Source organism: Protopterus annectens, chromosome 1.part0 (assembly GCF_019279795.1).
Source record: "Protopterus annectens isolate FY-2018-M chromosome 1.part0, PAN1.0, whole genome shotgun sequence".
NCBI classification, from domain to species: Eukaryota; Metazoa; Chordata; order Ceratodontiformes; family Protopteridae; genus Protopterus; species Protopterus annectens.
The window spans coordinates 1,583,461,094-1,583,475,405 of record NC_056725.1 but is presented as its reverse complement, the minus strand read 5'-3'; the positions used below and the strand labels follow the sequence as shown (position 1 = coordinate 1,583,475,405).

General features: G+C 38.3%; 1 protein-coding gene across 4 annotated transcripts in view; it reads right to left on the bottom strand.

Moving 5' to 3' along the window:
* TOM1 (target of myb1 membrane trafficking protein) overlaps positions 1-13,325 on the bottom strand; it is a 1,917,838-nt gene extending 1,904,513 nt beyond the window's left edge. For all 4 annotated transcript variants that reach the window (XM_044068060.1, XM_044068069.1, XM_044068077.1 and 1 more), the window contains exon 1: positions 13,187-13,325. In XM_044068060.1, the coding sequence (XP_043923995.1) occupies positions 13,187-13,238 (52 nt within the window). In that variant the 5' untranslated portion in view covers positions 13,239-13,325. The remainder of the gene's footprint in view (positions 1-13,186) is intronic.
* Positions 13,326-14,312: the final 987 nt, after the last annotated feature.

Below are 14,312 nucleotides of genomic sequence, written 5' to 3'. Positions count from 1 at the left end.
ATTGGTGAGGGTCTACTGACAAGTTTGAGAATGGTGTTGATAAAGTGGGTATTGAAAATGTGGGCTATTTGTTCTGGGTCTTTGTCAAGATATGTTGATGGGTTTTTGTGTAGTCCCAGGATTAAGGAATGAGTTGAGTGATTTCCAAAAATGTTTTGAGTTGTTTTTTCTGATTAGATAGAAATAATTTTGCCATTTTTTTTTACTAATACCTTAGCCTTATTGCCCAGTTGTTTGAAACAGATTTCATTTGCTTGTTTTTTCTTTTTATGCCACTGTTTCCAGGCCCATTCTCTGGAGAGAAGAATTTGTTTTGTAGGTTTTGTGAACCAAGCAGCATAACTGAGTTTTATTCTTCTGAACCTGATAGGAGCTAAAGTATATAGTGTGTCAAGGAAGATCTTATTAAAATAGAATACAGCTTCTTCTAATGGCAACATTTTTAGTGGGGTCCAATTCTGAGCTTTTAGGGGGGTTGCTGAAAGCTATTTGGTTGAAGACAGTTAGATTTCTAGCTAATCTACATGACTGGGTTTGGGTATATGAATATGGGTTCTAAGTGTACAGGCTGGTAAATGTCACTTAGGAAATCAGGGAGAGTACCAGTTTTAGAGTATTTGTGTGGGTCTGATACAAGAATCCAGTTTAGGGTGGCCTCTGGTTATTTATTTGGGACTCGCGTGGGGCAAGAATCAAGTTGTGCAAGTTCATCCACTCTTATCTGCTAGAATCCCTGGTTTGTATTTACTACTGAAAACAATTTGGCACTCTATTACTAAAACCATTTCTTCATCTGCAGCTATGGATAATAACTTAACTTCGGTTAATCTGTGTAATCTGAATAACCTGCAAATCTTTCTATGCAGATTAACACAGATGCAATGCCTTGCTTTACACCAGTGACCACACTGTTCTTGGATCTAATCCCCTCTTCAAGACAAATAAGCTTTCCATTTTCTTTACTTCGGATTTATTCAATTCTATTCTTGAGAGCTACTGGTTAGTTCCTTGGAGCAGTTAACACCTGTAAAGCTCAAAACGTATTTATATAGGACTATCATAAGATAGAATATAATAAATATAACCATGAAAAGAAGAAAGAAAAAAAAACAAGGAAAAGAAGACAAGATCATTTTAAGTAGAAAGAAGCTGAGCAGGTATTTGGGCTCAAGGAATTTGAGCAATTACCATACACAGGTCTTTTGATATATTCCTACAATTCTAACATAAGACTGGAAAACAGTTCCATTAAACCACGGACAGCGGACGTTTTAATTGAGACAAGAACAACTATAGGGTATGAATATTTTAAGTAGAGCATATAAGGCTATACTAGATCTGAAAACAGAGGATAAACACTAAAAAATATATTTAGTATGAGAATACAAAAGAAAATGCTTTATGAGAAAGAGAGGGAGATTTATCCTGCCCCTAGACATTACACTACACAAAGAAGTTTACACTTTCTCCATGGTAATGTTTAAACAAATATTTTTATGCTCCACCAAGACTTTACAAAACATTCTTAGGTATAAGGGGTGATTGCTGGCACTGTGATGGCTTAGACAGTGGCAGTTATTTTGACAATGTTTTGGACGGACACTGTGTAAGCACAAACGCCTTAATGAATAATCCGAATGCAATTTAACCTCAAATTAAAAACATTTTATCGAGTTGGTCTAAAAGCATTTTAGGGCAGATTGGGATTACCCGATTTGAAGGGATATTTCAGAGCTACACAGTTAAGGCTCCTATACATAACACAAACAGAAAACTAGAATTTAAAGTGGAAAGGGATGATGAAATGGGGGTAGGGGCTCAAGAAACAAGGACAGACTGGGACTTTGGATGCAGGCCTTTAAGAAGAATAACAATAATCATACAGAATGTTATATCCATAAAGTAGCAGAAAGTATTCTAAGAACTAAGCCAACATGGGAATGGAGAAAGGACATTCTGCCAATAGGGATGACTGCAATTAAGGGTACAGAGAATAGGCAAGATATGCCTGGAATTTATTGGAGAAAACTGGCAAAGAAGCTAAGGTATTGGGAGCAAATAACTAGAGAAGGAGAAGGAAAGATGACAGAATGGCAAGACACCAAGAACTTATTTGGACTGTAGGTTAGAGACTGCCTTCTCTACCAAGGACTGATATCAGAGTATAGGCAAACAGAAAGAAATAGTGGGGTCCTAAGTGAAAGACCAGCACTGGTACAGTTTTTAGTAGAATCTAGAACAGAAGCTACCATTAAAAAGAAGCATACAAGAGCATATAAAATATTGCATAATAACTATAAGACTCAGAGGAGCATAGAAAGGATTGGGAAGAGAAATTGGATAAAAAATTCACAAACAATCAATGGGAGGATATATATATATATATATATATATATATATATATATATATATATATATATATATATATATATATAGGTCTCCCAAATATGCAACTAGTCTAGAAGATTTTTGCTTGGAAATGTTTACATAGATATTTTATACCCCAAGTAGACTCCAGAGAATTTTTCTTCAGGTAAACCGGAAATGCTGGAGGTGTGACAGGGAAGAAAGAGGTAATCTGGAACATATCTTCTGGGAGCGCAGCAAGTTGATGGACTTTAAAAAGATTCCCTGCAGGGTGCACTCTCAGAGATGCTGGTTGGACAGATTGATGTGATGAGGGAGATGTCATTTCTAAGGTATGACACGGATTCCAAATTGCCTAGACCTGGTAAGGCCTTGCTGTGTCTAATTATGGTGGCTGCCAAAAAAACAACTACTAGAAAATCTAAATCTAAACCAACTATACTAGAAGTAGTGAATATAGTAACTGAAATAAAACAACTGGAAATGAGATCTTTAGAAAAAGATAAGAGCAAAGGGCCCATCTTTATACCAGAAGAATGCAAAGTTCCTGCAATCACGGCTGCACAGGTAAAAAAACTCACTCTCCAAAGCCAAGAACACAGCATCCATGGGACCTGACAACATCCCAGGCTGCCTTCTACATGAACTACAGAATGAACTGGCACCCCACCTAAGTACCATGTTCAATCATAGCCTCACCTCAGGCTTTGTGCCCATTGAATGGCACACCGCGACAGTTATCCCACTCCACAATGGGGGGCCACAACAGACCCTGGGAACTACCGCCCCATTAGCCTGACGTGCCTGGTCTGCAAGGCTATTTGGGTTTGTGGAAGGTGGATCATGTCTCCTAAACCTGATAGACTTCTTTGAAGTAGTCACCAAAGCCATAGATGAGGGTAGACTGGTTCACGCAGCCTATCTAGATCTCGCCAGGGCTTTCAACACCATCCCCCACTCTGGAATTATGGATAAACTCACTAAGCTGGGTATGAATCCCTATGTCACAGGATGGGTTGCCAATTGGCTTACTGACAGAACCCACACTGTGGAGGTAGCGGACTCCAGGTCAGACTTCAGACCAGTGACAGGTGGAGTACCACGGGGTTCGGTCCTGGGTCCTCTCCTGTTTGGTATCTGCTTCTCTGGGGTACAGGCTAACACAGAGGGTCTTTGGCTAACTAAATTCGCAGATGACTGCAAAGTAGGAGCCATAATTGAAACTCCTAACAATGTGGACATCCTACAAAAGGGCCTCACTGAGACCGATGCCTGGTGTCAAAGACATGGTCTCAAGCTCAATGCCAAAAAGTGCATTGTCATCTCCTTTGGTAAAACTCTGTACCCATGAACTACCACATAGGCGGTAGTCTACTTATCACCGAAAGTATGATAAGAGACCTTGGGACACAGGTGGACAGTAGTCTTTCCTTTGATAATCACATTGCCACAGTAGACAGAAAATCCTTCTACGTGGCACACCTCATCACAAAAGGTTTCTCATCCAGAAAAAAAGAGAGGTCATTGTTCCCCTCTACTCACTATAAAGTACAATGCCCCTTTTGGTATGTACCTCACAAGACATCTACAACAACTGGAAAGGCCGCAAAAATACCTCACAAAGAGGATTACTGGCCTCAAACAGATGCTTACGCAGACTGTCTCAAAAAACTCCAGCTTTACTTCATCACACATCACCTACTAGGAGGCGATCTCTGCCTAACAGACAAAGCTATGTCAAACCCAGAGCTATTGGACATGCTCCACTTAAAGAAATCCCAATCCCTCCAAGCTACACGCTCTAGGGACCTAAACCATGTCACCACAATAAACAGAACATGCTGGAGGGATAGATTCCTGTCCCAGAGACTTCCCATACAGACTATCTATCTATGTCAAACTGAGCTCCTCATTAGCACTCTTCAAGAAAAATCTTGATGATTGGATGGGTAATAGGAAATTCACCCCGGGGATCACTTCTGTGGTTCTGCTTGACAGGGACACAGGAAAATAATTTTCTTGGGTGGCGAAAGCCAGGGTACCTTTTTGGCTAGGCTTGTACAGGCCCTAGGGCCAATAGCCTAGTACCTACCTATGAACATAAGAAAAAAATGAGAATTGTGGGAACAATACATACAGGGGAGGAATGAGGTTTAAAAGAAATCAGGACTTAAATGATCTATGTAATGTTTGAGTGAAAAGGACTGAGTAGATTATAAGTGATGTATAATGTTTGCAACTGGGAGTGTGTCAGTATGGTTTGTGATGTAAAATGCTTGCAACTAGGACTATGTCAGTGTGGTTTGTTTTAATTTCTATACATGTATGACTGCCTATGTCTTAAGTGATGGTTTAGTAAAGATGTTTCTTGTTTAAAAAAAAAGGGCAGGAATTGAACAATTTATGTAACGTTGCTTAGGTTGTATGATATATAGCATTATATGTGAAATATAATGCTAGTAAACGTGTTAATACAGTTTGATTACTTTTATATAAATGCAAATTTGCCTACGTCATGAGTGTTAATTCAATAAAAGTGTTAAAAAAGCATTGCTGTGAATGATTTTAATCATATAGTAGGTATCCTTCAAACCCAATGGATCATGGGTCTGAGCCCGTTGGACTGATTCATGCAGCATCTTCTGCGGCTATGCAATCCAATCCATAAGTGGCAACCCTTTCCACATTCTGAGCAGCAGGAGACAGATGTCAGTCTGGTATCATGGGCACAGATCTCCCTGATCCTATGTCACAAGTGTTAAAATAGTGTTAATGCAATAAAGGTTTTTTTTTCATAAAAAAAAAAAATTGTGCATGATTTTAATCATATAGTGGGCATCCTTCGAACCCAAAAGATAATGGGTTTCTACCCTTGTCAGACTGATTCATGCAGCATCTTCTGTGGCTGTGCAATCCAATCCAGAAGCAGCAATCCATTTCCACATTATGAGCAGCAGATGTCAGTCTGATATCATGGGCATGGATCTTCTTGAGGCTCTTGTATCCTCTGCTCTCCTTGCCAAGTGGTTTCATACATAGCAAGAGTTTCCTTCACGTCCCGTTTCCAGGCATAATTGTTTGAGGTGAGAGAATACAAAGAGTCTGCACTGATGGAGAAAGTACTGAGGTCACTCTTGCATTATGGCCTCGTAGCACAATTTGAGTCACCCTTTTCGACCTCTTTCCAGATTCCAACTCAAAAAAAAAAAAAAAGAGATCTTAGGTATTCGGCCATCTATCATGCCTGAGGCATGACCCAACCACCACATATGCCTCTGTTTCAAGGAATTACACAAGGAGGTGGTGCTTGCCTTCTCAAACACTGTGCTATTGGGTAGGATCTTGTCCTGCCATGGGATAGAGTATGTGCCAAAGGCAGCAGACACAGAAAACATTGAGCCGCTCCTACAGTTTTGACAGCATAGTCCATGTTTCACTGGCAGACAGTAATGTGCTCAAAACACAGGCTGTGTAAAGCTATACCTCGGTATGCACACTGAGCTTATTAGCCCATACACTCTTCTTCAGCCTAGAAAATGTTATGGTGGCTTTTCCAATATGATTGTTGATTGTGCTAACAACAAGTTGTTTGAGATCACACAGCATAGGTACATGACCTCTTGGATGATCTCCAGCTCATAGTCGCTCACCCCGACAGATGGCTCAGTGCCCACCACCACCTGCATCTTCTTTAAACTGACTGTGGGGCCAAATTCCATACATGCACCCGCAAAGACAGTCATGAGTGACTGAAGTTCCTGTTGAGCATGAGCTGCAATAGTTGCATTATCACTGAACAGCACCCTGGTCTTTGAACTAACCTTGACAGTTTGAAGAGGCCGCCGTCTGCTCTGATATGGAGACAGATACCCTTCATAGCAGTTCCAAAAGCAAATTTCAACAGAACTGAACAGAAGGTACCAAATAACACTGCAGCCAGTAGACACCCCTACTTCAATCCGCTGAGAATCTTGAAAGATTTGGAAGTGGATTTGTCATACACGATAGTATTATTTGGGCCTTGCATGAAGGGAACTAACAGTGTTGGAGGACAGCCGATCTCTTCCAGAATCGCAAACAGACCTTTCCTACTGATGAGGTCAAAAGCCTTGGTCAGATCAATGACGGTAATATACAGAGGTTTGTTCTGCTCCTTGACTTAAAATGTTAAAGGATTTTAATAACAACAGCCAGAAAACTATAATAAGAAAGTGGAAATATAAAGAAAAAAAATGTTGGCAAGTATGGTAAGAATGCTCATGGAAGTCAAAGATATGGAACTGAGATCTGCAAGGGATCAGAGGCAAACATTTCTGAAAAAATAAAACAGTCTTTATGGGACTCTGTAATGGATACTGATTTTGAGTAGGTTATCAAATTTATCTAAGTAACTCTAACAACAACTTAAAATGTTTAATTAATGATGTCATACTTCAAGTACGATATTTGTTTAAGAGGAAAAATATGAAGAAAATAAACTAAACAGACAGATCAAGGATTTGTTCGTGTGTGTCTTTACGATAACATGGATTTATTGGATAGATGTGAGTTTCTTAAAAACACATAAGGAATTAAACAAGACTGGAATGCAAAATGCAAGGACTGATTTTCGTATAAAATGTTTAGTTCTTAGTATTGTACAAGACAAAAAGATTACTTATAAATCTACCAGCCATCCATGCAAAATTATAAAATGTACCATGCATGAGGATTGCACAGTGTGTATTACTTGGAAATGGACATGTTTTTCTTTCAATAAATTTTGCTCCTCGTTTTAAAAAAATATTTACATGTGACATCTCCTGGCAGGCTTCTTCAGCCTGTAAGTAAATCAGCTTATTTATGAAAGACATCGTTGCTATGGTTATGATCTCTATGGCTGTATGCATGATGGTGTGCACATCCACTCTTTCCCCTACCTGGAATTCATATTACCAGATTCTTACAAGCTAGATGACCGAAGTACTAGTATTACTTATTTAAATGGAGTGACTTGGAAAAGGATACTGCGGTTATGCTCACATCAGCAGCTTTTGACTCAAAGGCTACAGCTGGTGGCCAAACTACTTAATGTGCACATAGCTTCCTTTTCAGTTCTTCTGAACATCAGCACAGTATTTTCAGGCCAAAATGTAACATGCTGCTTCTCAGAATCTCTTGCCAGAAGTCCAACTTGCAGTCCTCAGTGGCATTTTATGAATACACTGCTTCTTTACATCAATTAGCGTCAATCAGAACTGTTTCTTGGTACTGCATACAATGCTCATCAGCAAGCAAATTATTTTGAATAGATGTGGCTTTACTTTTATATCACTTAGAAAAATGTAATTTCCAAGCAGAGTCTACAAAATTTATCATGCACGATAGCGCATCCCCTTATACTTACAGCCAGCATCTACTACAAGAGGACTGAATACTAACTGCACATTATTTCTCTTGATTTTCTATCACATAAATTTGCAGTTTCTTATTTTGATCTTTTTAAAAAATAATTTTATCGCACACTCATGCATTTCCTCAGTTAAGTGTTTTATTTTTGTACTTGTACCTTCACTTGCCCTCTGTATTTCTAAAGCTTATAAGACTTGCCCCCGTTTTCTTTTCTTATACCATAAATTTGTTTCGTGGCTTATTAAAATGAGATGCAACTCAAGAAATTTAATCTTTGGTTCTCTTCTTCAGCTAAATAACATGCATCTCTAGACACTGCAGAATTTTGTGGCTTGAAAAAATAGTAAAGACACGGAGAATTCTTTCTAGGTTTTCAGTACTTCCTGAAATTCTTCCTTGCTGCTGCTATTCTGTTTTTCTTGTCTTCAAGAAAGTTAAATTTCTTCATCCTTTATTCCCTAGTCACATACAGAAATTCAGCACAGTGTTTCTTGGCTACTCTGATCACTGTGTGTAATCTATGTCTCTGACATAGGCAGATAGTAATGCCCAAACTAACATGCCTCCACTACATAACCTCTAGAAATTTCCTAACTAACATACTCCCTCCTAACAAACACCCATGATAAGCAAGGACACAACTAGGTTGGTTTGCACAGCTAGGCTAATAAAGGCCCTGGTGATCTTTAGCCTAATATGTATTTAGTATCTATGAACATATGAAAGAGTAGGAATAAAATTTATTCCTGGATACAAAGTTCAAAGTTCAGTTTTCTGCTAAATGTCCTTGATCGGAAAGGATTCCTGGTGGTTAAATCTATATCATTTTCCTCAACTGAGAATTACACTTCTGTACTTCAAAATGTAAACACTTGAAAGTGAATATATTTCTCCACTTTTGTAGATTTATTTTTCCAATATGACACTGGGTGATGTTTCTGGGCTTCTCAGGATTAGGAGTAAATAACACATACAACAGGGATGGGGCAAATTGCACAGAGGTGTACATTCAGACTAAATACACTAGACAGGAAAGTGTCACCTGACATCCAGTTTTTCTACAGCCAACACGTTTAGATATAAAGCTACATATCTCATATATGAAAGGAATTTCAATGTTCCCGTCTAGCCACTCCCATTTAAACCTTATTCTCCACGCACCAGTTTTCCTTTTCCAACACAGTAAATAAGATTATACATCTTTATTCCTCCTGCATATTATCTCCACCCCACCAGTGTTTTATTATAACAATCTTCTCCTTTCCACTTAGTTTATGAATCTTACTCCATAATTATGCAATTCTTTGTAGTTCTCAACTACAACATTTTCCCTGCGTCTTTCCTTGCTCAACAGGACACTTAAAATTACTTAATGAAGAACAAAAGGTGTTCAGTTTTTCTTGCCCTTGGTTATGTACAGTAAAGGCACACTAGGTGCACGTTTGAAGACAAATGAAGATTTTTTTGCTGCACTCTGTCACAGAAACCCTAAAACACAAAACAATTAACATAAAGGTAGATTTGCATTAATGAGGACTCCAGTAATGTTGCTTAAAAAATTCCACAAGGACTATGCACAAGAACGTATTTATTAAACAATGTCACTATCTGCATACAGGAAGTTTAGAAATAATATCAGTGTGTGTGACAGCTCCCTAGTGGAGGCTGGAAAACTTTCCATGGTTTAACAATTATCTGTCATCTATGTAACTGAGCTAGTCTGTGAACCCTTTCCAACCACACATAGGTAAAACACTAAACAATGCATATACTATGTATATGTACTAATATAAATATATACGGATGTAAACTCCTATGAATTTATGTGTACATCTGTGTAATGTGTATACAGCTAATGCAATTTATGTATGTTTATTCAGGTAAAATTACACTCAGAAAAGAGAGTTTTTACCATGAGATGGTAGATCTCCCAATAATGAGCAAAAATTCTTCTGGAGGGAAACCAGAAAACCAATTCAGCCAAGACAATTTTTCATAAAAGCAATGAAAGAAGGGAAGAAACGAGCACTAAACAATGAAGATATGAGGCAAAGTCCTTACCACTCTGCCCATCTGCTGATCAAAGTTACATTGATAAGGCAGGTAAATTGTGCCATCACTGTACATCCTGATGCATTAACAGGGGACACTCTCCAAGAGATACCTAGGAAAGGTCAATCCAAACCAAAATGAACAGCACTTCCGCCTCAGTAAAAACGCCTGAAACTGACATGACAGAAGACAGCAGTGTCAACTGAGAGCACAAACTGGTTAAGGAGAATATGGAAATTACCCAATCTGTAGATGAACAGTTGTGTGTATTTGGAAATATACCCTAAACGTATGATAATCACTGGGTCAAGTGATTGCCTGCTGACAAATTTTCACTCTCCTGCTTTGATCCAGTGTGAAGGGCTTGCCATAATGAAAGGAAGTGCTGCATGTTTTTAAGCGGAAAACCAAGCATGAATCTATTCACCTCATACATAATAATAATAATAATAACATTTAGAAAATAAAATCCAATAAAATGTCCCACATTTTAGAAAATTAAAGTAAAAAAAAAAAAGTATTTCTGATAACATAGAAAAATCAACTTTAGACCGTTATCATATCAGCAGCATAGAGCAGCAGGTCACTCTACCAGCAAGTATCACAACACACGATTACGCAACATGCAAAAATGACCAAACAATGGTTATCTGTTATGCAGTAAAGCATCTTCGAGTATGCAATTAAAAAGTTTTAATGTGATTTTAAAGGTGTTCTCTCTACAAAATGCATTTGCATGGACTTCCTTAAAAACAAAAAGAAATCTATTAACTTCGAATTACTAAAAGACTTGAATTTCCTTACATTACCTTGACTCTAATACAAAATTCTTAATTTTGAGCAAAGATTTTTAGAAAAATCAAAACATATTTAATGGGAAAAAATCTGTAAATGTAATACAGTTTAAATAGCACATTTTTAGAAAGTTAACAATAAAATTAGAGACTTTATGAAGTGCACATTTTGGGTGGCCACGGTGGTGCAGCGGTTAGCGTTGCCACCTCACAGCAAGAGGTTCTCTGGTTTGATCTTCAGCTGGGGTGCCTTCTGTGCGGAGTCTGCATGTCCTCCCTGTGGTCGCGTGGGTTTCCTCCCACATCCCACATACATGCTGTAGGTGGATTGGACACACTAAATTGGCCCTAGGCGTGAGTGTGTGCATGTGTGTGCCTTCTGTGGAATGTTGGGTGCCGGGCTGGCAACTCGACACTGTAAAACTCCACTGCCAATCATGAGTGGATGGTGATCCGCTCTGGCGACCCCTAACTGGGAAAAGCCAAAAGAAGAAAAGATGAAGTGCACGTTTTGGTTCTAAAAGGATACGAGCTGCCCTCTGATTACTTTAATACAATCCTTCCGTGGTTATTTCCGCTAACTAACATGCTACCTTGTTTCAGCAGTCTCTATTAAAAGGCATTAAACATTATTATACTACTTCAAAACAGCCTTGGCAGAAAAGGAATAAACAAAGAGAGAAGAAGAAATAAGTAAATAAAACATCTTCCAAATTAAGAAAAACATTTCTAACATCTTTGAAACAAAACATTTTCACATTTACAGTCCATCTAATGAAAACACTAAGCTGCACACACACAGGCAGATCCTGGCCTACAAAAGGGGTATTTCTTATAAAACAGTGAAGTACTAGAAAACCTTCTCAAATATTAAAATATTGAAGAAAAATGCAGAAATATTAGTTTATCCCTGAAATATGATCAAGTTTAGATATTTCTGGACAGTAAAACTGTATTAAGTGTGCCCAGAGTGCAATAACTATTTATCTAGGGATTTATGACAACGGGCAATGCACTGACGTGATATTGGATTCTCCATACAAATATGGCATTAAATCCATATTATGTGTAATATTCAGGCAAGGGGAAGAACAGGGCTTACAGGAAGTCTTCAATGAACCATGGCAGGATGAGCTAGGTCATTCACCTGTTATTTACCTTCTGAAAAGCCCAGGAGACAAACATGGGGAAAATTATGAACAAAGACAGATTACTTTGATTTTATTAGTAACCAAAAATGGCACAAAGAAAAATTTAGAAATCAAATATCTCCCCTTCTCTCATGGATTTATAGGTTTTATTAGCTGAAATATGCGAGTTTGAGTATAGCCTGGTCTCAGGCAAAACTAGTCAGTGCTACAGCAGAAAGTGGATGCACTGGCTGGTTCCGATATCTAGAAAGGATAATGAGACCTTGACTGGAAGACGAAGGATAATGAGACCTTGACTGGACTCCTCAGGGGTGGTTCTCACCACTTAAGTCATTTAATTTACTTTGTTCTTTATTTCCCCTACAAGTTTAAAACCTGTCACTTCCCTAAAAAGAAATGAGGTATTATGAGAGTGGAATGGCAATGCAGTATTTGTACGGGGAAAGGACTCTTCATACTGTATGCAAAATAGATAATATTTTGTTCTGATTTTTTACACTGGTGTATTAGGTTTAAGGAAAAGTCTACTAAATGATACATCAACGTTGTCGAATGTAATGCGCTGCGGTTTGTTACTACAGCTATAAAAACAAATTGGACGTTTTTATTATGTTTTGAATGGAATGTTAACGTAGCTGATTCATCACAAGTGGAAAACACAGTCGATATTTATAACGTAAAATAAGGAACTGTTTCAACTATTAAGGACAGCAGAAAACCATGTCCTCCTTACGACTATTAAGCATTACAACAGCTTCGCACAAAAAAAAAAAAAAAAGATTTCAACTAGATGCCCAGATCATATCCCAAACAGCAAACCATAACATCACCGAGTCCAAGCTCGCACATCACTCACTATTCTCCATTCCACAGTCCCAGACTGTTCAAACGGAGACTACGTAATGATTTAGTTATTATTCTATGAAACTGCAAAGGACAAGTGAAATGTTACTAAACCTAGTCCCCGATCTCTTAAAATTATCCACACAATACTTCTGCTGCAAGGACTAATATCCCATAACTGTAACCCAGTTTTGCATAACAATTAAGCAAATATGAAGCAGAAAGAAGCAGCTTTTCCTGGCCCTAACTTAGATAATGAAACATAATACTACTCCATCAGCTCACATGAACCTTTAGCACACTTTGCGCAGTAAGAGTTTGACTCCAACTTACTTACACAACTTCAGTCACTTGACAAACAAAAGCACCGCCTTCCTATAGTACTATTGGTCAGCACGTAAAAGAACATACTCCACGAAAATATTTATTGGATGACTTCATTGTCACTCTTCACTTTTCTTACAGTTCTTCCGTAAACTCATCAGTCAAATGCAGTAACTTTTAAGAAGTTAGTACCGGATCAAAACATCAAGTATAGACGCCCACCCAGCCACCTGTAACTTAGTTTTACAGTGTCAGAAAACTTACCAATCCTCTGTCCAACCGGAGAAGCAAAAGGGTTACCCATTAAAAATTCCATCGTAATCCCCTTGCGTACGATCTTCACACATGCACAACACAAGTTAAGCAGATGACTACTCCACTGAGACTGAAATCACATGACACGAAGCGAGGCTGTTTTTTTAAGACGCGGCAGAACAGCCTTAGGGACGTCAGCCTTCGCCAATCAGTTTTGTCTACTCCTGTTTTCCATACGTGCGATTGTTTGTTTTGTTTCGGTAGGCACTCAGCAGTTCATTAAGGTGCGGGAGGAGGAACGTAATTGCATGGGGTTCTGGTTTAGGAGTGTTGTCTAGTGCAGCATTTATTCCACGGGGAAATTGAAAGATTTGTGGGTATCATGCGTGTCATGTTTGTCCCTCCTAAAAAAACTGGCGTTTTTGGAAAGAGAAAAGGTGGTGGTTTACACTTAATAAATAACCAGCGTAATTAGAGTCGTATACTTATTTCACTTCAAAAAACGTTTGCTAATTTACGTTCCATTGTTCTGTGGGCGATTCACGGAAATAGTACCAATATTTATAAAAATGCCCATAATTATTTCTGGAATTGTCCCTGCTTCCAGAGGTAAGACGTTTGTAGGTTCATGCTAGGCTTAGCGTTGCCACCTTTTCAAATGCCCAAAGTGGGACATTTTTGGTACAAATGTCACATTTTGCAGGGCAAAACATACCCATGGCCAGCACCAAGGAGAGAACTTCACTTTTTTGTCTAAATAAAAGCGTAATCTTGTAGCATTTTAGTTATTTATTCTGTTTCTTATAACATTTAGGTGATTCAGATACAGAATAACTGTTTTATGCAACTATTACATAAAATATAGGAAATAATTTTGTCCAAAAATCTCAGGACATTTGCCATTTTTAAATTTTTTTTTGCAGGACACAACTGCCCAAAGAGGGACTGTCCCTCGCAAAGTGGGACAGGTGGTAACCCTAGCTAGGCTGTTAATCTGGTGGACCGCTTGTAGCCTAATCACGTGATTCTAAATTGAATTTACTAAAGTAGGAAATTAGTATTGCTCCACCACTAACAACAGTGTAGTGTGAATTGCTTTGAACCTAGTCTTGGATTGCATAAATTAATCACACAA